The 22,724-nt window shown below is 61.1% G+C and overlaps 4 protein-coding genes across 6 annotated transcripts; 2 read left to right on the top strand and 2 right to left on the bottom strand.

Annotated features, from left to right (window-relative positions):
• Window positions 1–1,651: 1,651 nt before the first annotated feature.
• Window positions 1,652–7,434, bottom strand: LOC132686805 (uncharacterized). The gene is made up of 4 exons (XM_078441247.2): window positions 7,409–7,434; window positions 5,240–7,100; window positions 2,538–3,298; window positions 1,652–2,129 (listed from the first exon to the last, which is right to left on the bottom strand). The coding sequence occupies exons 1-2, from the start codon at window positions 7,432–7,434 to the stop codon at window positions 5,945–5,947; spliced, it is 1,182 nt and encodes a 393-aa protein (XP_078297373.2). The 3' UTR covers window positions 1,652–2,129; window positions 2,538–3,298; window positions 5,240–5,944.
• Window positions 7,435–7,961: 527 nt separating this feature from the next.
• On the top strand, window positions 7,962–13,759 carry EFNA1 (ephrin A1). Of its 2 annotated transcripts, none has more exons than XM_060644726.3 (5): window positions 7,962–8,166; window positions 11,192–11,487; window positions 12,444–12,509; window positions 12,679–12,729; window positions 12,903–13,759. In XM_060644726.3, exons 1-5 carry the CDS (start codon window positions 8,075–8,077, stop codon window positions 13,013–13,015), a joined length of 618 nt encoding a protein of 205 aa, XP_060500709.1. In that variant the 5' UTR covers window positions 7,962–8,074; the 3' UTR covers window positions 13,016–13,759. The 2 variants fall into 2 exon arrangements, with proteins under 2 accessions (XP_060500709.1, XP_060500708.1); XM_060644725.1 differs by lacking the exon at window positions 7,962–8,166 and adding an exon at window positions 10,613–10,895.
• A 699-nt stretch (window positions 13,760–14,458) lies between these two features.
• SLC50A1 (solute carrier family 50 member 1) lies at window positions 14,459–16,920 on the top strand. Of its 2 annotated transcripts, none has more exons than XM_060644728.3 (6): window positions 14,459–14,665; window positions 14,978–15,055; window positions 15,191–15,314; window positions 15,923–16,084; window positions 16,325–16,444; window positions 16,529–16,920. In XM_060644728.3, exons 1-6 carry the CDS (start codon window positions 14,601–14,603, stop codon window positions 16,628–16,630), a joined length of 651 nt encoding a protein of 216 aa, XP_060500711.1. In that variant the 5' UTR covers window positions 14,459–14,600; the 3' UTR covers window positions 16,631–16,920. The 2 variants fall into 2 exon arrangements, with proteins under 2 accessions (XP_060500711.1, XP_060500710.1); XM_060644727.3 differs by having other exon boundaries at window positions 14,489–14,680.
• A 431-nt stretch (window positions 16,921–17,351) lies between these two features.
• Window positions 17,352–17,986, bottom strand: DPM3 (dolichyl-phosphate mannosyltransferase subunit 3, regulatory). The gene is made up of 2 exons (XM_060644729.2): window positions 17,891–17,986; window positions 17,352–17,701 (listed from the first exon to the last, which is right to left on the bottom strand). Exon 2 carries the CDS (start codon window positions 17,694–17,696, stop codon window positions 17,418–17,420), a length of 279 nt encoding a protein of 92 aa, XP_060500712.1. The 5' UTR covers window positions 17,697–17,701; window positions 17,891–17,986; the 3' UTR covers window positions 17,352–17,417.
• Between the last annotated feature and the right edge of the window lie 4,738 nt (window positions 17,987–22,724).

Here is a 22,724-nt window from a genome sequence, read left to right as displayed (position 1 = left end):
TGGGAACATGCCTTGGGTGACAGGCAGGGACCAGGTTACGAGGGGCGGCCGGAGACGCGGCCAAGACCACAGGAACAGCCTAGCAGGAAGCCAGTCCTCAAGTCCCCACATCCCGAGTCCCTCCTTGGCATCAGGAGCCCCAGGTGGAGCACCTGCCTGACTGAGCCCGGCGGGAAGGCCTGGGACAGGGAGCCAGCGGGCTTCTCCACAGCTCTGCCTCCTGCCTGGGCCCCCAACGCTGACCGGACAGCCCCACCCTCCCTCCCCATCCTAACAGCCACTGTATCCCACAGAGATCCTTCCAGAATGGCCTCGCGTCCCTGTGTCCCCAGTGGCCTGCACCTTAGACCAGTATTCATTGACCTTTTCTGGGAGCAGCCACCAGAACGGCCGGACAGGACGGGACAGTGGTCACAGCAGGACTCCCAAGCCAACTGCCTCGGTTCAGATTCCGGCTTCACCACCTACTAGCTGTGTGACCTCAGGGGAGTCATTAACTTCTCTGCACTCCCAGCTTTGCCCATCGGTAAAGTGAGGACACTACAGCTACCCGCCCCATATGGTGCTCGTGAAGACGATGCACATTAATGCGCACAATGAGCTTCAAAGGAGCCCGGCACCCAGAAGGTTCTGTATCGTGAGCTGATTATTATTCCTGGGACACCTCGCCCCTCCCCACACTGGAGTCTCCAAACCTTCTCTGGGCTCTGCCTTCCCTCAGCCTATGGCTCCCCAAAGAATACAACCCACCTGCTTGTCTCTGAGGCCCAATCTGAACGTCTGAACATCCCGTCCGTCCGCGGCCCATGGGAAGCCAGCCTCCCTGTAAACGACTGCTGTAAAAGGCCCCCTCCGGGATGTCTGTCCCACCCGACTCCTCCCTGACGCAGGGACTCATGCCCGAGGGGAGTTTTCCTGCCGGGTCCCACAGCACTTACGCACCCGCCTTGCACATCAGCTCTGTAAGCTCCTGCCCTCCCTGCACCCAACCAGGCTGTGTGTCCCTCCCCACCTTTTCTTAGCCAATCCCTCCTCCTCCGTGAGACCCAGCTCCCCAGGACCCGCAACTAGTGAAGGTGATGATGCCCAGCCGATGGTGGGGGGGGGGGGGGGGTGAGAGGCCTGGAGGGGAAGAGCAGGCTTGGAGGCACAGACCCCCCAAGTCCTTCCTGGCACACCCACAGCTCTGGGAAGAGTGGCCTGTCCCAACCCTCAGGCCATGGAATGCCCTTGGCCACCATTCCTACTTGGGGACTCCCCCCACTCGTCTGCACCCCATGAACCTCAGGGCTCTGGGCAGCCGTGCTCCTGGGGAGTCCACCAAGGACCGCCCCGTAGGACCAGTGTGTGTGTTCCTGGGGCCCCCCAGCACCTGTACCGGGGCTCAGAGAGGTTAAAGAGTGTTCTCGTTTCTAAAGCTGGGGCGCCCTGTCTCTCCTGCTCTGTCCTGCTCGCAGGTCATTACCGGCCTCCCCGGAAGTGCCTGGCACACAAACCGGCCTCCAGAAATGTGGGTGGCGTGGGAGGTAAGCTGTACTGCAGGGACCGGCCAGGGCGGGCTGAGCCCTGGAGCTCTGTGTCTCCTCGGCCTGTCCCACAAGCCCCCCGGGGTCCTCTCTCCTCCCCCCCCCCGCCCCCGCCCAGGGGCTTTGGTGCCAAGGAGCTCCCCCCTCCCCCCCTCCGTCCACTTGCCTCCGTTGGCCCACAGCAAATCGGCACTGGGTGCCAAGCCCCTTCCTTCACACCCGGGGCAGGCAGACAGCGAGGTGCGGAAGGGAGGAGGCAGCCACACGCGGCGTACCCATGTGAGCTCTGATTCCGTCCCCTCTCCCCGCCAGGTTTCCTCGCCCGGTCAGTGGGGGCCCAATTCCTGCCTGTGCCTACCTCACAACGTGAGGAGTCTGTAAAAATGAAATGGCACGTGATAAAATACGCAGCCGAACACACTGGAAGGTCATAAAATGTTACACAAACGCAAGGGGTTCCGAGCCGGCCGTAACACGGGCATTAAACCGCAGCCTCACAAAGACATTCGCCATAAAACCTGCCGAGCTGTGGGGAAGGGGCCGGCTGGGCCCGCTGTCACCTCTGTGCTTCTCCACGTTTTCTGCGCTGATCCTCTAGTCCTTCTGCAATCAGAAAAAAACAGTGTGTAAAAGGAACACTTTTGAGATAAAAGCACCTAAGGTCCTGCCCTTGTAGCAACTATGTCACGGTGAAAGCTTCCGGCCAGCGGTGGAAAGGAGGTTGACGGGCCTGTCCGGCGAATGCTCTCCTGCCGACCTGCACGGGCCTGTCCACGCTGGGGGCCCCGAGGCTGGGGAGCTGAGAGCAGGGACCTCCCCCCACCCACACCGACTGGGTTCCAGGACACAGAAGGGGGGCCCCACAGGAGCGGCCCAGAGGGTCGCGGCTTCGTGCCGCAGGGCTCAAACTTGAGCCGAGAGGAAGTGAGAACAGAGCTCATTAGAGACAGAGAGAGTAGACAGGAACAGAGCATCCAGGAGACTCGGGAAGGAGAGGAGAGTGAGTCTCACTTTGGCCTGGGGTCTGGGGGAGTCCGTGGTCTTGGAAAACGTGATCCTGCCCTGTCACTCCTTAGGCGCTGACTGCTGTGCTGGAAGAGGTCACTGACCCCTTGACCTTCACCGGAGGATATGCACTCCTCCGGGAGGCACGTGTAAGGTGTGGGGGAGGGTCCTAGCAAGAGCAGAGGCAGTTTTGGTGGGGCCCTTTCGCTTCCGTCTCAGAGGGACTCCTAGCCCTACATCCAGCAGTCTCTTCTTCCCTGCCTAGAGACTCAAGGCTCGGCACGATGTCCCAAAGCCCCCCACCCCTCCCGAGCTCCAGACCACCCCCCCTCCGGCTGCCCCCTGGGACCCTCCCGTGGAAGTCCCAGAGGGGCACGGGGCTCTGTTCGGTGCCCACCCCTCCCCCAGGCTAACAGGTTTCTACTGGGAGCAGAGTAGGCCCCATGTGGGGGAGGTGGGCCCCAGCCCCAGACAGAGCGTCCCTTCCCCTCCCAGGAAGGTGTAGGGCGGGCCCTGAACACTGAGCCAGTTTTTTCCCCTGAGGCTAATCGGTCTAGGAAGTGGCTAGAAAAGATTTCCTTACCAGATAAAAAGAGGCCTTTAAAAGGAGAAGACCTCACACCCCCACCCCTCCCACCTCGGGCATGTAGCTCTGTGGCCGAGGCCACCACCTTGTGACCAGGGTGCTGAGGGCGGCAAAGTGGACAAGCAGAGGGGACTGGCTCCATGACCACACGGACGAGCGGCCATCCTGCTTCCAGAGCGCTCTGTGCTTCGGGAAACATAAACCTCCTGTTTAAACCGGTACTTGGTTTGCCCCCCAGGTCTGTTCCTGTCCTGCATTCCCTACGCAGAAGCGGCGTTCCTGCCCCCCCCCTCCCAGCCTCCTCCCTGCCCGTGCCTGGGGCTCGGCTCTCCTCCAGCAACATCTAACCCGTCCCCTGGCCCCGCACACTCCCACGGGAGCCAGCCACCCCCCGCCCCAGCTCCCCCTCCTTGACCCACATTCTAAAATACAAATCCTAGTGCTCTATTCAAGTATCAGTGAGCCACAGAACGATGTCAAAATCCCAAGCCTGGACTCAATGACCTTGGCAATGTGGCCCCCAAACCACCTCCTGTTCTCACCTCCTGTCACACCCCCAGACCCATTCTGTACTTGTAGCTCCCTCGGAGTGCTCCTGTACAGCCTCCCACCCCTCTGCCTGCTCCCTCCTCTCTCGATGTGCATGCCTACTCACCTTCCAAAACCCATTTCAAGTATCCCCTCCTCTGTGAAGGCCCCCTCATCCCAAGTAAACATTCCTTCCTCGCTGAGCCCACAGCCTGTTGTCTCTTATGCCTCTATTATAACTCTTATCTTATATTCTAATTACGTATTTGCCAAGAGACTAGATTACTTTAGGGCAAGGATATACCTCAGAGTCCCCAGGGCCTCCCAGGACAGTGACGGGAGTGATTAGTCAGTTTTTGGTGCAAGAGGCACCTGTACACAATGCCTCCTGGTGTTTCTGCTTTCTGTGCAGAAGCCAGGATCCCATCCTTCTTAGCACTGCCCAGGCCCCGACTACCTTCTACGCCCCGTCCTGCCCCACCTCCTCTCCCCCGAGGGGACTCCCAGGGGAAGAATTCCACCTTCTCTCTGAGCCTGGCCCCCCTCTGGAGTTGGAAAATCCCCAGGGGACAGATCTACCAGGTTCTGGCCACCTGCGCCCTCAGGGAGAGAACTGGACCAGTGGTCAGAAGAATCTGGCTTCCGTGTGGCAACATGAAAATTCTCCAAAATCGAAGGAAGCAGATGTCGAGTTCATCTACAATGTGAGCCCCTCGCCTACTGTCCTGCACGAAGCCCCCAGCCCTAAACCAGGGCCCAGGCCAGAGCGGGCGCTCCATACATGCTTGCTGACTGAAAGTCAATGTCAGGGTTGTTTGTAAGTTCCAAGAAGCAATCAGCCCTGCTTAGCAACTGAGGAGTGCTTGAGTGTGTGCCTGTGGATGCTGTTATTTATTTCTGCCCCTCCTCTTTACAGTGGCAAACTCTGAGAGACACTTACGCTGCCATTAAAAATGCTGTTTACAAAGAGTATAAGATGGAAGTTAAAAGGCAAAAAGAAGGACACAGCAGAAATGAGTCATGCTTATCACACTAGCTAACAGCAAGCAAACAAAATCTCAAGCAAAAGGCTGGCAGGCAAGGGACAAAGGTGTCAGCCCAGGGGCGGCTGGCAGGCCCCACCCCTCTGTACTCCTGTTCTCTATTTTCCAACTTGTGAAAAACTGCTCACCTCACTAATAAAGTGGGAAATATACGCTGTATTTTCCAAAAGAACACAGAGCAGAGGCTGCTCTGGGCCCAGGACTCACCAGGGAATCCCCTCCCACCTCACCCCATTGCCCAGAGATGCCCTCAGGGGCTGCTGGGGTTAGACAGTGCCCCAGGACACTGGCCTTGGCCTTCCCCACCTCCAACCACAGGGCGCTGGGCAAGGGAGTGGCAATCACTCTCTGCCTGGTCCAGACGGGGAAACTGGCGCCCGCAGGAGGGCAGCGCCCCGCCCTCACAGGTGGATAGCACGTCTCCCAGAGGCCGGGCTCTCCTAGGGCACTCGGAAGGCTAACCCTGTGCCTCGGGAATTCCCACAAAGGACTCACTAGGGGAATTTCCCAGACAGGCAGACAGGCAGACAGACAGACAGACAGACAGCCACCTCAGACAGCTCCCGCCACTGAGCCCAGATGTTTGCCTGGGGGTGGCGGTGCCGAGAGCCAACACAGACGCATAAGTCAGCGGTGAGAGGTAGTCCAAAGCAGGAGCCCGGAGGAGCGCCGCCTGGGCAGGCTGGGGCTGGGACGGGAGGGGACCGGAGGAAGCCGAGTCTCAGAGCGGAAGTGCCCGGTGTGGTCTGCGTCTGGATCGCACGGTGCCTGCAGCCCCCCTCTCGGTCCAGCAGGCGTCGCCGCGGCTCTAGGGGTGGCGGGGCGGGCGAGGGGCGCGGCGGGCGGGACTGCCGCCTGGGCCACAGCACCTACAGCAAACTAGTCAGCTTGTACGAACGGTGGCTCGTCTGTATCCCCTACTGGTCCGGGGGCTTCCCGAGGGCAGGGGTTCTGTCTTAGCCCCACCGTCACCCTCGGTGCCCATAAATAACAACGCCCGGCCCCTGAGCGCCCCTCCAGGTCTGACAAGCGACCCCCGACGCACAATACATGGATCGAACAGTGCAGGGACCACAACCTGGAGTGGGAATGTTGGGGACAGCGCCGAGCCGGGAAGGCCCCCCGCCCTTCTCCAGCCGGCTCGCCCCCGCCCCGCCCCAGCCCTAGACGCGCGCAGAGAGCGAACGGACGTGGCCCCGCCGGGCTGGGCTGAGCTCGCCCGAACCTGCCCGGCCGGGCGGCGCAGCGCAGGGACCTCACACGTTCCCGGCCCGGCCCCGGCGGTGGGCAACCTGGGCCACCGTCTCTGCAGAGCCGCCGCCCCTCCCCCTCCCCGGGCTGCTTTTCAGAGCGGGGAGCCCGCAGAAGGGCCGCACCTCCCGCGGCGGGGACTCCCCTCCCTCCGCACACACGTAGTGACTGTGTGCCACGTGTGCCGGGTGCCCGGCGAGGCGCTGCCGACGCCGCGGGGGACTGGCAAAGCCCGCGCTCGCGGAGCTGCGGTGCTCGGGGGCACCGGGCAGGGGCCGGCTGCTCTCGCCGGGGGCACGCGGGAGGCCCACGCCCAGGGCTCCTCCCAGGGGTCCTCCCAGGTGAGCCAAGCGCGCGGGAGGCGCCGCCGGGGGGCCGGCGGGCGGGCGGCCGGGTGGACTTCGGCCCCGCAGCAGCGACGCGCTGCACGTCTGCAGCCGCGGGGCTGGGCCGCCGCCCGGGGCGGGGGCGGGGCGTACGCAGAGCCACGCGGCTACGCTCGGGAAGTGTTTACGGTCCGCGCGGGGGGTCTCGCCTCCCGCCGCCTGCGGCCGTCGGGGCGGGGGCGCGGGGTGGGGGGTGGGAGGAGGAGGCGGGCCCGGCTCTCCCCGCCCCAGGCTCCTCCCCGGCGGGGCCAGCGCCGGACTGGCCGCGGCGTCCCGGCCCCGCGTAATTACAGGCGCTGTCGCCAGGCCCGGCCGTAAAAGAAGAGGCCGAAACGGCCTCGGAACCCCGGAGCTGCGTCCGAGCCGGCCGGGAGCCGGCTTCCCGCGACGCGCGGCGGCGGGGACGGGCCGGCCGGGGAGGCGCACACGCTCGCAACGCCAGCCGCGCACGCACACAGCCCCGCAGTCACACGCGGGAGCCGCAGAAGGCGCGCAGGCACGCAGCGTCGGGGCCCCCGCCCCGGACGCGCACTCGAGCCTCAGCAAACACCTGCCCGCCCTGGCGCCAGCCCTGCTCCGGCCGGCGGCAGATCCCGGCGGGGACAAGGGCCCCGGGGGGCCGCGTCCGGCGGGGCCGGGCGCCGGGCGAGGGGGAGGGGCCCGCCGTGCAAGCCCCCGCCCCTCCCCACGGCCGCCTCTCTTCACACGCGGTTCACTAACACTTGCGCACTCACGCCGGAGCTGCACACACGGCTGCGGAGCCACCCACAGATGCCTTCACACTCGCGCGCCATCACACGTATTGACGCGTGCCAGATGCACATGCGGGCTTGCGGTTTGTCACACTTTGGGAATGCCCAGATTCTCACAGTCCGTATCCAAAGCCCGTTCGCACGGCACACACGTGTGTTGGCGCACACGCGCGCGCGCGCACTCACGAACACGTCAGTAGTGCCCTTTGGCCAACTAGAAACAAGAGAGGGCGCCCCTGGGACCCAGGAGCCCGGGTGTCCCTCCCTGTCACTGGCGGAGACGGGCAGGGGCGCCCTTGGCCCCAGCCGCACACGTTACACACCCGATCACACAGGGTCGCGCTTTATTCCCGGCATCTAGGCGATGACACCATCTCGCGAACAAAGACAACATTGACAAACCCAACAAAAACAAACAGCCGCGTGCGTAGGGAGGAGCAGCCGAGCGCGGAGTCCGGGAAAGGCGGGTGGGAGGAGAGTGGGATCGCGGGCGCCCGAGCCTGGGTGTGCTGGGCTCGGGGAAGGCGCGGGCCCTGTCCGCGACCTCGCGCCCCGCAGGACCCGCGCGCGGCGCAGCCCGACCGGGTCCCGCGCCGCGCGCTCGCAGTCCTGCACGTGCCGTTGGAGCCCTTCTCCCGCGCGCCACCGAGCGCCCCGCACGGCCCGCACGCACACCCACAGGCGAGCGGACTCGCGGCACACGGCACCTCCGTCGCGGCCGAGGCACGAGTCCCGCTCCGCTCCCCTGCCCTCCCCTCCCCTCCCCTCCCCTCCTCCACCTCCCAGCCCCCAAGCCCCGGGGCAGCCGCGCGCCGGGCGGGGCGGGGCGGGGGCGGGGGCGGGGCGGGGTGGCGGGCGGCGCCGGCCCAAAAGGCGGAGTCGCCGGGCGGAGGGGCCAGAGCTGTGCGCGGTGCCGACTGCGCCGCCGAGACAGCCCGCGGGAACCCGGACCCCGAGGAGCCCCTCGTCCTCGCCCGGCCTGGCCAGGCCCCCCGCTATGGAGTTCCTCTGGGCCCCGCTCTTGGGCCTGTGCTGCAGTCTGGCCGCTGCTGACCGCCACACCGTCTTCTGGAACAGTTCAAACCCCAAGTAAGCCCCGAGTCTCCGCCCGGCAGCCCGGGCGCCCGGCTGGCACTGCCCACCCCCACCCCCACCGTGGCCCGGTTAACTGTCCCGGCCAGCCCCCGACCTGAGTCTTGGGGCCGTGACCAGAGGCGGGAGGGATCCCGTGGAGTTTCTTCCCCTCGCTTCTCCCCGGTAACTGGGACATAACTAGGAGTACCCCAGCCCTGGGCAGGAGCCTGCCTGCCAGTTACTTGCACTGGGTTATCTCTGCCCTTCCTTTCCACCCCCCTGGCCCCCTGTTAACTCTGAAGTGAGGGACCCTTGCTGAACACTTCCTGCCTCCAGCCTGGACCACCCTCCCTGGCGCCGACGGCTCTCGTTCTAGGCCCTTCCACGACAAAAGCCTCTGTGCCTCTTGTCGCTTGGACGTCTGCCCACACAGATAGGTGCCTGATGTGACATGGGGAGTAAGCAGAATGTTCACTGTAATCCTGGAAGGACCCCTCAGGAGGGGCCTGGCCTTCTGGCTTCAAGCTTGTGCACTCCGTATTTAGGATGACCCTGGAAAGCTCCCCTCCACACACCAGGGATCCTTTGAGGTGGCATGAGTGGGGCGCATGCCTTGTGTAGTAGGCTGAGGGAGTCACCTGTTTATGAGATTAAGAGACGGGAGGAGGGAGGTCATGGGAAAGGTTCAGAAGGAATGGAAGGGGTTAAAAGGGTTACTCGGGGCTCTGGGCAGGAAGGAGTTAACTCATCCTGGGCAGGTTTAGGGCTAGGAGGCAAATGGCCCTGGGAGGGAGAAGCCCCATTGGACCCTTTGTTCTTGCCCTTGAGTTTTCTGAAGTTACGGGAACAATATTTGTGGGAAAACACAAGAGGTGGGTAGGGCGGAGCAGGGGGAGGAGGGCTGGGCAGCTCCGGTCAGGATAAACGCTCAGCTTGGCCACCCCCAGCCCTTGCATGCCCGCCCCCCCACTCCGCTGGAGAAATCCGTGGTGCCAGCTTCCTCTGACCCTGTGGCAGTGCTGCCTGGTGGGGGGTCTGTAGGCTGTGGCTTGTGGGGCGGGAGGGAACTGCCAGCTGCTGCCAAGCCCAGGAGGCAATGCCCTCTTGCCCTTCGGCATCAGGGGCAGCCCTAATGTCCGCCCTCCCCACCCGCTGCTGCTCCCACCTGCCTGCTCTGTACTTCCTTGACCCAGTCTCGCCCTAGTGGGAGAGAGCAAAGTCCCTGTTTATGCCCATGCCAGGTGTTGGCTGAAGGAGGAGGAGGGGACAGGAAGCCATGAGTAGGGAGGGGGGGACCCTGGCCTTTTCCGTTCCCAAGCTCCCAGGTTTCCTCTCTTTCAGGAAGGAGCCTCTTCCTTGCCCCCCCTCCCCGCCTTCCCTGACGCCGCTTGCCCCCCTTTCCCAGACGGAGAGCCAGAGTCGAAGGAGTGCTAAGTGGAACAGATTGCACCCCCAGGAGGGGGATAATGGGTGCCCCCACCAAGCACAGCTTCTGCCCTGTCCATCTGGCCACACACACACACACACACACACACCCTCCCATACCCAGGACTGAAGAGAAACCAGCCAGAGTGGAGTGCACAGGGGCCGAGCCAGGCCCGGCTCGCAGGCACAGACGAGGTGGCCCTGAGCTGGGTGGGTGTGGGGCTGGCTTGGGTGACTCAGGGCGGTGGGCCGGAGCGGGATCTCCAGGCCCCGGGCGGGAGGGCCGCGTGGGGAGGAGGGCGGGGCTGCTGCGAGCCGGGCGCTGGGCTCCTGGGCGCTGGAGGGGCCGGCGCCGGCTTCCCGGGCCTGGAGGACTGTGCCCGGGGCGAGCCCTGGCCCTGAGGTCCTGGGGGCCGGCCGCCTCTGACCAGGTAGATTTTCACAGGTTCTCAGGAGTGCTGGGGCGGGTGGCGGAGGTGGAAGAGGAATGAGTCAGTGCCCGTCACGGGAATGGGGGAAAGACGCCAGGCCCAGAGCTGAAATACCTGTTCTGAAATGGCTTCTATGTTTATCTCTCCAGAGAGGAATTTTAAAAGCCTCTCCCTCACTGGCGCTCTCCTCCTCCCCCTCCCCGGTGGGGGAGGGGCCCGGGTGCTCGCCGCCCCCGGGCCGGGCCTCCGAGGGCGCCCGCCGACCGGGCAGGGGGTGCCACCCCCACCCCCCCACCCCGACCAGGCCGCTCGGCCGAGCTCTTGCCCCTCCCCCACCCGTGCCGGGGCCCGGGTTTGAAGCGCGTTGGCGGCCGGCCGCGCCGGGGGAATCCGGAGGGGCCGACCGGCTCGGGGGGGGGGGGGGGGGAGGCCCCTCCCCCCCCCCGGACCCCGCCCCGCGGCGCCTGGAGCCAGGTGTCTGGGGCCGGAGGGCGGAGCCGGGCCGGAGCCGCTGGGGCCCCGGGGAGGGCGCTGGCCGCACCTGGGGCGGCCTCCGCCGGGCCGAGAGCTCCGGCGTTTCTGGAGCTCCTTCCGCGGAGGTGCGAGCGTGGCTTTGGCGATGGACGGGGAGGCCTGGGATGCTTTGGGAGGAGCGGACAAGGAGGCGCTAGAGTGGCGGATCCGGGAGTGTGTGCCGGCCTGGTGTGCGGGGGGCGGAAGTGAAGCCGACGAGTGTGAACGCGCCCCGGGGGCACGGGCGAGGGCGCGGGCGGCCCCGCCGCAGGTGTGCTGGGGGCTGAGCGCGGCTCTCCCGACGGGAGGGCGTCGCGGGCTGGGTCCCAGACGGGGCTGGAGAAGAGCAGCCGGGAGCACAGATTTGGGGAAGTGGTGAGCGAGCCGGGGACACACTCAGAAGCCCTTCCTTGGGCGAACCCCCGGGGGGTTACGGGAAGTGGTCGGGCACCTGAAGGATGCCAGGCGGATGCAATTTAGAGGACGGACGCAGTGAGGGGGGTGGCACGTTCGAAGATGGCGAGAAGACACTGAAGAGGTCAAGGTCAGAAAATACTGGGAGTTGAGGCTGTTCAGAAATCTCCGTGGGGGGCCGGGTAGCCGCTCGCAGGCCCGCGGCTCTGGCCCGGAGCCTGGCCTCTGAGTGACCGTCTGTTGCCTCCCGGGAACAGGTTCCGGAGCGAGGACTACACAGTACACGTCCGGCTCAATGACTACCTGGACATCATCTGCCCGCATTACGAGGACGACACTGTGGCGGCCGCCGCCATGGAGCGGTACACCCTGTATCTGGTGGAGCGTGAGCAGTACCAGCTGTGCCAACCCCAGTCCAGGGATCAGGTCCGCTGGCAGTGCAACCAGCCGAGCGCCAGGCACGGCCCGGAGAAGCTGTCGGAGAAGTTCCAGCGCTTCACGCCCTTCACCCTGGGCAAGGAGTTCAAAGAGGGACACAGCTACTACTACATCTGTGAGTCCCCGGGGCGCGCGCACGGGCCACACGGGGACGCAGCAGGTGTGATGCACGTGCTCAGTACGAAGCCACACACGGCCCTTCCGATCCGGAATTGTTTTAATCCACTCACGTTACACACGTGGTATGAGCTTCTGTGTACTGGGCACTCTGCCTGGCACCGCAGGCACAGAGGTCAATAAATCACTACAGGGTCCCTGTAGCCCGGAAAGCTGGAAAGCAACACGCATAGGTGAACGGACCGTTAGAACGATGTGATGTGAAGATGTGGGCACGGGGGCCTTGGGAAAACGACCTGGGTGCCTGCCAGGCTCAGGAGGCTCAGAGAAGGGTTCCTGGGGACGAGGACCCAAGAGCTTAGGACAAGCCGAGGAGTTGGCCGGGCACGAGGGGACACGTGCAACGGGTGCAGGAGACCTTCAGGGAACGCCACGTGGTCGAGTCTGGAGTAGGGGGGACACTGCACGTGGGGAGAGGTAGGCGTGGAGGGGTGCAGGGGACAGGGCACACACCACATGTCGTGGCGGCCTAGGAAGTGCTAAGGAGTTTGGACTCTGCCGAAGGCGCTCGAGAGGCACTGGTGGATTCGGGAGTTAGCAAATCAGCTGTGTGTAGAATGGATCCAGGCCTCGCCTCGTCACTGGGGCCTGGACAGGGAGGATATCAGGCAGGGGAGCATATTGTGAAGGCCTCGGCCAACTCCAGGCTGGGAGCCGTGAGGGAAAGGCCGCGCTCCTTTTAAGCACCGCCTCCAAAGCCAAGGGTCATCCCAGACAATGGGAGGTTGAGCGGGAAGCAGAAAGCGGGCAAAGGAAGGAAGGTGGGAATGAAAGATGAGCGGGAAGAGAGGGGTCTGAATGAGCGGGGCCGGGGAAAAGAGGCGGAGAAGTTTGCACTTGTGATTTCTTCTGACAGAGGTTCCTCCCTTAACACTCTGTGGGTTTATCTTGCAGCCAAACCCATCCACCACCAGGAAGACCAGTGCTTGAGGTTGAAGGTGATCGTCAGTGGCAAAATCAGTGAGTGTCAGAGCCCTGTGGGCCTCCTTCCCGCACCTCTTTGCTGATCCTGGGCTAGTGAGCCGGGATGGCAGGGAAGTGCCACCAACGGCCCAGCCGGCCGCCGCGCGTGAGCCCCGCCCCCCCACCCCGGCATGGCACCTGACCCACTACCACCCTTGCCTTTCAGCTCCCAGTCCTCAGGCCCATGTCAACCCACAGGAGAAGAGACTTCCAGCAGGTACGTAGCCAGAGAAAAGTGGGCCTGGGGCACAGAGGGCATCTGCTTAAAGAGGTTGGGTACAGGACGTGGCTTCCTTGCCAGGCAGGGGCTGGGGAGACCGTGCTGAGCTGAGGGCCAGAGCCAGCAGTAGGGCCACTCACCTTGGGGGCTTCCACCCCCTCATCTTGCAGATGACCCAGAGGTACAGGTCCTACACAGCATCGGGCACAGCGCTGCCCCCCGCCTCTTCCCACTTGCCTGGGCTGTGCTGCTTCTGCCGCTCCTGCTGCTGCAAACCCCATGAAGACATAGGCCACACCTGGCCTGAGGATTTAGAACCGGGCCGAGGAGGCAGGATGGGCACCCTCACCTGTTCGGGGACCCCTCCCACGGCCCCAGTCCTCCTGGGAACCATTCCCACCACATGCACAAGCTGCCATCCAGCAGCCTCAAAACGGGTATCAAGAGTTTCAACCCAAAGGGGGTCGGCAAGCCTGGTAGTGCCATCACTGCCTCCACCTCGAGGGATGGACAGGGGAGTGGGGATAGGCCTTCCCCCACCATTTCTGCCCTCAAGCCAAAGGAACAAGCTGTGCAAGATGTGGCCTCTTGAGAAGGCCGAGCTGGAGGGAGCCTGCGGTCATACAGATGGACACTGAGCTTGGCAAAGATGCCCCTCCAGAGAGAGCCAGGATGCCCAGAGGCACTGGCTGCAGGAGGAGTGTGAGACAGTTTCATGCCTGGGAACCAGAGACGGGAGAGGCAGCGCGCTTGGGCTGATCCAGCACCTCCCCAAGACTTCCGGAAGTCTTTGGAGCTGCCGGGGAGAGGGCTGCAGCCAGGCACTGCGCCCCGTCCTCTCCCATCTGAGGGTAGCACTCCGCAGAGCTGTGCCAGCAGGGGGGCTGTGCCAACCTGTGTCTAGAGTTTAGGTGTAGGGGCAGGGCCCACGTGGACAGGATCTGTATATAAACTTGATGTGTGTCTGTGCTGATTTCTACAACTGGACTTTTTTTATACAAATAATAAAACAACGTGTTTATTTGGACATACTTCTCTGCTCCTCCGTCCTAACTTAGGACCCCCCCACCGTCACCAGAGGGTGGGGTGCTTCCCCGTCTGAGGATTTTCTGGGGCTCCGGGCTGCACTTCACTCTGGAAGTTCTTCCCATCCCCTGCCCCCTCGCGCTCCCGAGGCTCTGGGGTTTGGCGGGAACCGTGCGGGTGCTGGTGCAGGTGGGTGCTCGGGGGCACGCGGCCTGGGCGCACAGCCCAGCACAGCCCAGCACAGCCCAAGCAGCGGGACGTGGGAGGCCGCAGGAAAGTTCCTGTGGGTTGGCCTAGGGGGTCGGTGACGGGCGCTTGGGCGGGTGGGCCACATCACGCAAGGTTGGCCGTGTGGCTGAAGGCGAGGGCGCCTGACAGACCGGTGATTCCCGGCAAGCCCACTCATGGAGGGGAGACCCTGGGAAGAGGCTTCAACAAAGGGGGAAACCTCTCAAGCCCTGGGCAGCTGCGGTTGTGAGCCGGAGCTCCGGGCGGGAAGGGCCCAGAGGCTTTGATTTGAGGTCGGCCACGTCGGCAAGAGGGTGGAGGCTGGGGTCCGGGCGGGCCGAGGGGCAGGCCGAGCGCGACCGGCGGGACCCGCCGTCACCCGCGTGACCCGGAGGACGGCTTCCGAGCAGGCCAGCAGGGGCGGGGCCTGGCGCTCGGGGGGCGGGGCCCAGTTCCGGCGCGCCGCTGGAGCGGGCGGGGCTGCCGACCCATTTCCGGCGCACGGCGCCGCGCGGGGGCGGGGCCCCGGGGGCAGGGGCGGGGCTCCGGCGGCGCGGGCTGCCGGCCCAGCTAGTTGACGGTCGCGCGGGGCTCAAGATCCGACCCAGGGGGAGATGGAGGCGGGCGGCGTCGCCGACTCGCTCCTTTCCGGAGCTTGCGTGCTCTTCACCCTCATCATGTACTCCACCGGCCTGTGAGAGCGCGGCCGGGCTAGGCTGGGGCAGGACCTGGAAGCCAGGAAGGGACAGAGAGGGGACAGAGACGTGGCTGCAGCCCCAAGCTGCGTCCGAAACCCGGGTCAAAGTGGATTCGGGTTGAGGGATCCGGGGCCCAAGGGCGAGGCTGGGCACTTGAGGGAGAGTCCGGAGAGCTGAGGGTGGGGCCGGGACCTGCAGTGGTCCGGGGACGACAGGCATCGGGGGTCTAGATTCCCCAGCAGGCTGCTTCTCCCTTCCCGTCTCTCACCCCTGCTTTCGGGGCCCCGTTACAGCTCGGACCTCAGGCACATGCGGATGACCCGGAGCGTGGACAGTGTCCAGTTCCTGCCCTTTCTCACCACGGACATCAAGTGAGAGGGGCGACGTTTGCGGCGGGAAAGGCTGTCTGAGGGAGGGGGAGGGGGAGGAAGAACGTTGTAGGGGCCCCTGGGGTCCCCCTCCCATCCTCACCTCCGTGGGGAATGGCCCTCCTGTCCACCCTGCAGCAACCTGAGCTGGCTGAGTTACGGGGCCTTGAAGGGTGACGGGACCCTAATCTTCGTCAACGCCACGGGCGCTGTGCTTCAGACCCTGTATATCTCGGTGTATCTGCACTACTGCCCTCGGAAGGTAGAGGCCCTCCCCTGGACCCACCTCTCTGCCGCACGCCCTGCCTTGCTGGCAGGGTAAACACTGCTTCCTAGAAGATTATGACAGGCTGGCACTGCCACCTTTTCCTGGAAGGCTCCTCCAGGCTTGCAGGCCTCCGTGAGGCCCAGCCTGAGACTCACACGCTGAGCAGCACCCCCTCCTCCCCTGCCGCCCCATTTCTGGCAAACTGGTGTTTCTGCCTAGCCTGAGGGTGACTTGCTGCCCAACACACTGAGGGGAAGGGGCGTTATCTCTGATAGTTCCTTGAGAGCCAGGGCCAGTGGCTGAGAAATGGGTTGATTAGCTGTCCCTCCCCAACTCACACCACCATGTGTTAAGTTCCCACTGTGTGTACCAAGATCACACACACAAAAGATACCTTCTCCTATAGAAACCACTGGTGATGTGGGTGGATCAGACATGTGTTCAGCACTGGTGGGGAAAGGGCTGTGACAGGTGCAATACTGGAGGCCGGGATGAAGGTCGGCTCCCCCACGGGAGCCTCGCAGAGAGCAGGATGGACCAATTCCAGCAGGGGAGTCAGGCTCCTGGAACAGTTAGCCATAAGGCTGCTCTCTCCCCTGCAGCGCCCCATGCTCCTTCAGACCGCGACCCTGCTGGGGGTCCTTGTCCTGGGTTTCGGCTACTTTTGGCTCCTGGTGCCCAGCCCGGAGGCCCGGCTTCAGCAGCTGGGTCTCTTCTGCAGTACCTTCACCATCAGTATGTACCTGTCACCACTGGCCGACTTGGTGAGTGGGGGCTGTCCGGGGAAGTGGGGGACATAAGACCGTAACTTACACTCCAAAGGAAGGGAAGACCCAAACCCTGGAAGACAGGGCAGTAGAGGTAGGTGAGTGGGAGGCGGGAGGCAAAGGTTAGGTAACGGAGATTAGAGAGGATGTTTGACCTTTCTCCTGAGGAAATCCTTAGACAAGTAGGAGCTTTGCTATGTGCCTGGGACAGGAGTGTCTTTGATCCTTTTTCCGAAGGCCAAGGTCATTCAGACTAAATCAACCCAACGCCTCTCCTTCTCACTCACCATTGCCACCCTCCTCACCTCTGCCTCCTGGACCCTCTATGGGTTTCAGCTACGCGACCCCTACATCATGGTAAGCAGAACAGAGAGGGATGGGGGACAGGTGTGCCGGGGAGAAAATCCGCTCCTCTGCTCGCAGCAACCCTTGCGGTCTCAGGTGCCCAACCTTCCGGGGATCCTCACCAGCTTCATTCGCCTCTGGCTTTTCTGGAAGTACTCCCAGGGGCGAGACAGGAACTATCCGCTCCTGCAAACCTGACGCAGTTCGCCTGACCACCGGGCACCTTCATGCCAACTTGCCACCAAAGACAGTTCCTTGACTCCGCTGCTTCTGCTGACCAGCTCCATGAGTGCAGGGGGTTGCGGGAAAGAAAAGGACAACTGTGAGAATTAAGGGGCCAAAGAAAGTGTTTTGCTTGGAATAGTAGCTGGGACTTGGGAGATGAATCACTTATTTTTTACAGATTATATTTTTTAATTGTGGAGGTTGGGGTGCAATCTTTAGAATGTGCCTTAAAATAAATCGTTTGCTACCCCTGCCCATCAAAACTGAGTCTCTATTTGGTGATTCTCAACCTGCCTGGTTGGTGACGGTAGAGACGCGGTGCTTGACCCACAGCTGTTCTTGGACTGGTAGGGGCTGGCTCAGAAGAGGTATTTGAAGGAACCCCGAAGTTGGAAAGACCTAGGAAGACCTTCAAAGAACACAGCTTGGATGCTATGAAGAACAGAAATCAGACTTCAGGAAGTACTTCCTGACATGGCAAGCAAGGTTGAAAGGACCAAGAGAGTGAAATGACGTGTCCTTCCTGAGAGATCTTTTGGTCTGTGCCTCCTTTGGAGCAAAAAGGAGGACCACAAGCAAGGATGCGAAGATGAAGCTGAGACGACCTCAGGACGGTGGCTCGCCTTAATGTCCCTCCTCCACAGCGGGTGCACAGAGTCCCCAGCCCCACCGTCCACACTCAAACTAAACCGAGTTAGAAAATAAGCTCTTTAATGGGCGACGGGAGGAAAGGCTGTCGGGTGGGAATGGGGTTAGGGTGTCAGAAGCGCATCCCCCTGCGGGCTAAATCGGCTCGCGCCTCCTGGATCTGGCTCTGCAGTTCGCGGGCGGCGTCCTCGCAGTCGTGAAAAGTGGCCACGCGATAGCCCACGGTGCCCAGGGCGTAGCAGCCGGCGGACACCAGCAGGTAGGCCGGCAGTGGCCACAGGACCTCCCGGCATGCCGACGGCAGCTCCAGGCCCAGGGCTCCCGTGGCCAGCGCCGCCCAGGTGCAGCCCAGGAGCGCCAGTCCCCAAAGCCACTGCGCTAGCTTCGTCATGGGCACTGCGGGAAGAGAAGGCACGGCTCACGCTCCCTCCCGCCCCGCTCCCACTCCCCCCCCCACCCCCCGGTCGTCCGAGTCCGAGTCTCCGTCCTCCCCCACCCGCCCTCCGTTCCAGCTGCCGCAGGGCCGCTCCGCCGCCGGGCCCGCCCGGCTCGCCCCCCCGCTTTCGGCCCTCAACCCGCACTCACCTCCGCCCGCTTCTCCCGAACCCGGCGCGGCCCCGACGCCCGCGTCCCGGAGGCCTCTCGGTTCGCGCGGCTTTCTGGGAGTTGTAGTCCCCTAGGCGGTGCCTCCGCGCGGCCTTCTGGGAGTTGTAGTTCTCGCGGCCGCGATTGGGCGCGGCGGCCGCCTGAGCGCCGGGCGAGTTTCGCTGAGCTTCCGACTGTGGACTGTGGCCTGAGTCCGCGGGGGCTTCGGTGCAGCTTCTGTCCCCCAGGACCCCGCTCGAAGCTGGCGTCCTGCTGAGGACACCTTCAAACATTTGCAAGAAGATGGGAATGTAATCTCGTCCCCCTTAAACTTCTGCACAGAAATCCCATTTATTCACTCATTCTTTCCTTCACTCGAACGTTACCTGATCACCGCGACAGACTTTGGAGAAACAGAGATGACAAGACACTCGCCCCAGTGCAGATGCATTCGCAACTGACCATGATGCCGTGAGATGGGTGTTAGAACAGAAGTGGTCATAATTTAATGGAGAGACGCAGGGAGCGCCAGTGCAGCTTGGAGCTAGCTAGAGGAAGAGGGGCTCTGGGGCGGGGTGCGGGATGGGGAGGGGTGTCTTTCGGAAAAAAGTGTGCGGACAGGAATTACCTGATGAGTTTAAGGTATTGAGAGAAGGTGAATACATCACATAAAGAGTGAATTCATGGCAGGTATATAGAGTAAAAGAAAAGGCGGGCGGTTATCAACGTCAGGGGAAAGACTCACAAAGGAAAGAGAATGGATAAGAGCCTGGCCAAGCCCTCTCTGGACAGAACAGTAGCTGAGCAGAGTTAGGGTTATCAGCACGCAGCTGCCAGAGAGCACACACCGGAGGAACTGCGGGCCCCTCATCATACAGGGGCAACAGGGTCATTACAGGATATGGGAAAGGACCGAGTTCAGGTAATATTTAAAGAAGCAGCGTTTCTGATATGTTCAGGCTAAGCGTGAATGTAAGTGACGGAATCAGCAAGCCTGGACTGAGAGGTGGACTGAGTCCACCTGGCGCGAAAAAGGCCCACCCCGAGCTAAACCAGGAACCGCTGCAGCTTAAAAACCCTATCCCACCACACCCGGCCGCGACTTCCCTGACTCCTCTCTCTCTCTTTCTCCCTGAGTCACGGAACCTCGCCCGAGACCTTAGTTCCCAATAAAGCCTTTGCTAAAATTTTTTAGCCTCTGACTCCTATCTTTACCCTGCCCGAAGCCTGACCTTAACAAAGATAATGAATCGTAGAGAATTATATAAGAGATAGCTACATAATTAAGAGAAATGTAGAATTTGTGTCCAGACCCCCAGATCTGAAGCTTTGCACAGAGGTTGGAAATTGAGGCTGCTTCTCTGGGTCAAAGTAATCTGCCAGGCTCAGCGCCCGCCCCCCCCACCCCACCCCCCCAGGGCGGGTGTTCCAGTCTCACTGGTTTCAAACTGTAAAGTTCATGACTGAGCCATTTCAGAGAGCAAAATTTCTCAGGCTCATGTCCTTGATGTTAATTAACAAAAGCAGATTTTTACAGATTCGCAGAGTCTTAGTACAGACGTTATATAACTCAGCTGTGAAGACTATTTTCACAGCCCTAATAATGTAAACACTGAATACTGAGTTAAGTAAACATCGGGATATAGTTGAATTGAGAGGGTGGGGGAGGGGAGTGTATTAGAAAGGTCGTGAATAAAGAGAACCATATCCTCATCATCCATGGCAGGTGGTCAATTAATTAGATCTAAGATGGAAGAAAAGAAATATTAATATGAGCACATTACTAACAAATAGGAGGTGTACCAAAGGAAGCAGCCAAGAGTTCCAGCAGTGACTTAGAGGGTAGCAGGTACGGTGAGCAGGAGAATGGGCACAGGGGACTGGTATTTTGCATTAAGTGCCCTGTAAAACTAGTTGGCTTTTTAAACTATGCAAATTCCTTTGTTAACGTAAACAATTAAGACAAAATAAAAACACTTTTACCAATTTGCTGTATGCAGTTCAAAGCCACACCCCACCTGCTTCCCAATTTCACCCAAAATCCTACTGGTCACTCAAGACCTCACTAGTCACAGCGACTTCCGGCACAGTCCAGGGGCTGGGCATCAGCAATGTAGATCCAGAAACTCTGTTTGTTCACCCACGGGAGACCTGGCCCTGAAAGATTGCCACTCCCCACAACAGTTTTTGGGGAAAGATAGGGCTTGTCCTACGACACATAGAGACAGATAACAAATTATAATATCATAATGATCATCGGCAGCAGGATAAAAATTCATCGAAGGGCTATTACATGGCCTGCCCTGTGGGACATTGTTATATTTAATTTTCACAGCGGCAGTAGGTACTTTTACACCCCCAAGTTTAAATGAGGAAACTAGGACAGATGGTAAATGGTAAGTAACTTGCCCAAGGTCCTGAAAATAGCGAGTGGCAGAGCTGTGCCATCGGACTCAAAGCTCTGCGCTTAGTGATTTCACCTTCCTGGTTACTGGTACAGGAAGGGGCAGAGAGGGATCACCGTGGCCGCTGACAGTCACTGATTGATTGCCTTGTGCCAGGCACTGTAATGAGTACTTTACGGGCGTTATCTCGTTCAGTCTTCCTGGCCACCGTATGCAGCAGGTGCTGGTATTATCTCCATTTCACAGATGAGGAAACCGAGGCAAAACCCACATAATCTGACTTCAGAGCTTGCAAACTCTGCCACTGCAATATAGCACTTCTCTCCCTAGACCAATGGAAGGAAATAAAAAGTGAAGAAATACATAAAAAAGATCCCAATTTAGGGGCGCCTTGGTGGCTCAGTTGGTTAAGCGTCTGACTCTTGATGTCAGCTCAGGTCACAATCTCACGGGTTTGAGACCCGCATCGGGCTCTGCGCTGACAGTGCTGAGCCTGCTTGGGATTCTCTCTCTCCCTCTTTCTCTGCCCCTCCCCCTCCTCTCAAAAAAATAAAAATAAGAAACATATATGCCAATTTAGCATGGGATAAACACAGCAATTCAAGCAAGCGAGGGAGAGGGACAGGTTGAGAACCATTTGCAAAGTACATTGTTAGATTTCAACCTCATACCTTATCCCAAAATCAATTCCTAGTGCATTAAAAAAAAAAAAAAAAGTGACCAATGGAAACCCTAAATATGCACAAGAAAGTGTGCGTACATATTTCTCTGTGTTTAATTCAAGCTTCACGCCCTCTAGGGTTGCAGGTTTAGCCCCTGTGCTCCTGCTCTGAGTGCCCAGAGTCTGACCGGTGACACTGACCATGTCTTTATTTCCCTGCATGGCCTGCCTGGGGACAGCGCAGCTCCGGGACGGTCGGAGCACCGTGTAAGAAACCCAGCAAGGGCTTCTGTAGATGTCAGATGAGGGCCAGAGGCAAGGACAGGTTAACATTTGATGGCCTCCAGGGAAACTGACCCGGCTTTCCTGGTCCCGTCGAATGGAACCACTCTAGAGACTCCCGCCTGCCAGACACAGGGTCCTTGGCCTTGGATAGCAGGGGACAAACGCCAGCAGATTCTTATGGTCCAACTCCTCATCTTCAATCTTTTTGAAGATCATCTCTCCTCTCCTGCCACAGAAGGACAGCGCACGTGTGACTGTGGCAGGGTGTGAGAGGCAGTGCGGCCTGGGACTTGAAAGTCTGGGGTTTTAGAGCTTGGCTGTCATGCGCTTGGGTCCTTGCTCTTTCTTTTACTTAGCTGTATGACCTTGGGCAAGGAACATACTTTTCTGAGCCTTAGGTTCCCCCCCTAAATAATGGAACCAATCATTGGTCCTCTGTGGTAGGATAAAGGGAGGTGACACAGGAGGCCGCTGACACCGGTGCGCAGAGTCTGGGAAGCCTGCGTGGGGTGTTAGGCCCTCTGGTCGTGAGTCACCTGTCAGGGCCGAGGACGCACCCCTAGCCTCCCTAGACTCCCTGCCATCTTCTGAGGGAAGCTCCTTCTGTGGATGGCTAAGCTCATGTTCGTGGCGGCTCTCAGCTTTGGTGTCAGAGGAAGACGACGTCCTCAGCCAACAGTACAGAATCCCACACCGCACAGAGGGGGGTTGACCGCCAGGGGGGAGGCTTCACGGAGGCCCCAAAGCCCCCAGTCGATACCAGGAAGATGGCCAGGTGGGCGGGTGGCGGTGGGGTGGCATCCACGGCCCGGGGAACCCTGAACAAAGGCCCAGATTCGAGAGTTCACGGGCAGTGACTCTTGCTGACTGTGTTTTGGAAGGAGACCGCTTCGTGGGGGCGTGGCCGGAGACGAGGCCAGAAAAGCAGGCCTCGCCAGGCTACTAGAGACAGCTTCAAAGACTGGTGTTGTGGGACAGGGTGTCGGTCCCTCAGGTCAGCAGCTCCACCCCAAGAACACTGGGTGCCCACAGGTGCCATGCTGATTACTGGGTCCTTGGGGAAGGTTCCAGTTAGTCAGGCTGTGTTGCCTCCGTGCCTGACCCGAGGGCCCCACAGTCGCACAGAGGCCACAGGACAGACACCCGTGTTATTAACAAAAACACACGCCCCGCCACACCGTAGCCAGGCCTGAGGGGAAATGGTAGACCAGAGGTGGAGGGCCTGGCTGAGTCAGGGTTTCCCAGAGCAGGAGGGGGTGGGGAAGAGGCTGGCCTGAAGGAGGCTGATCCTGGGGACTCATCAGTCTGGAACTGATGTTGGGGGGGGAGGGGGAGTTTCAGCAAAGGGCCGGAATGTGACAATGGCGTGTTGCTAAGAGAAGCTTGAACAGAGGTAACAAATGTGTGCCAAGCACCTGTTCCGCGTCAGGCCCCGTTCTAGGGGACAAACCAGGCAAATTCCCCGCTTTCGATGAAGCATTCA

Source organism: Panthera onca, chromosome F1 (assembly GCF_046562875.1).
Source record: "Panthera onca isolate mPanOnc1 chromosome F1, mPanOnc1 haplotype 2, whole genome shotgun sequence".
In the NCBI taxonomy this organism is placed as follows: domain Eukaryota; kingdom Metazoa; phylum Chordata; class Mammalia; order Carnivora; family Felidae; genus Panthera; species Panthera onca.
This window is presented reverse-complemented; position numbering and strand designations above follow the sequence as displayed.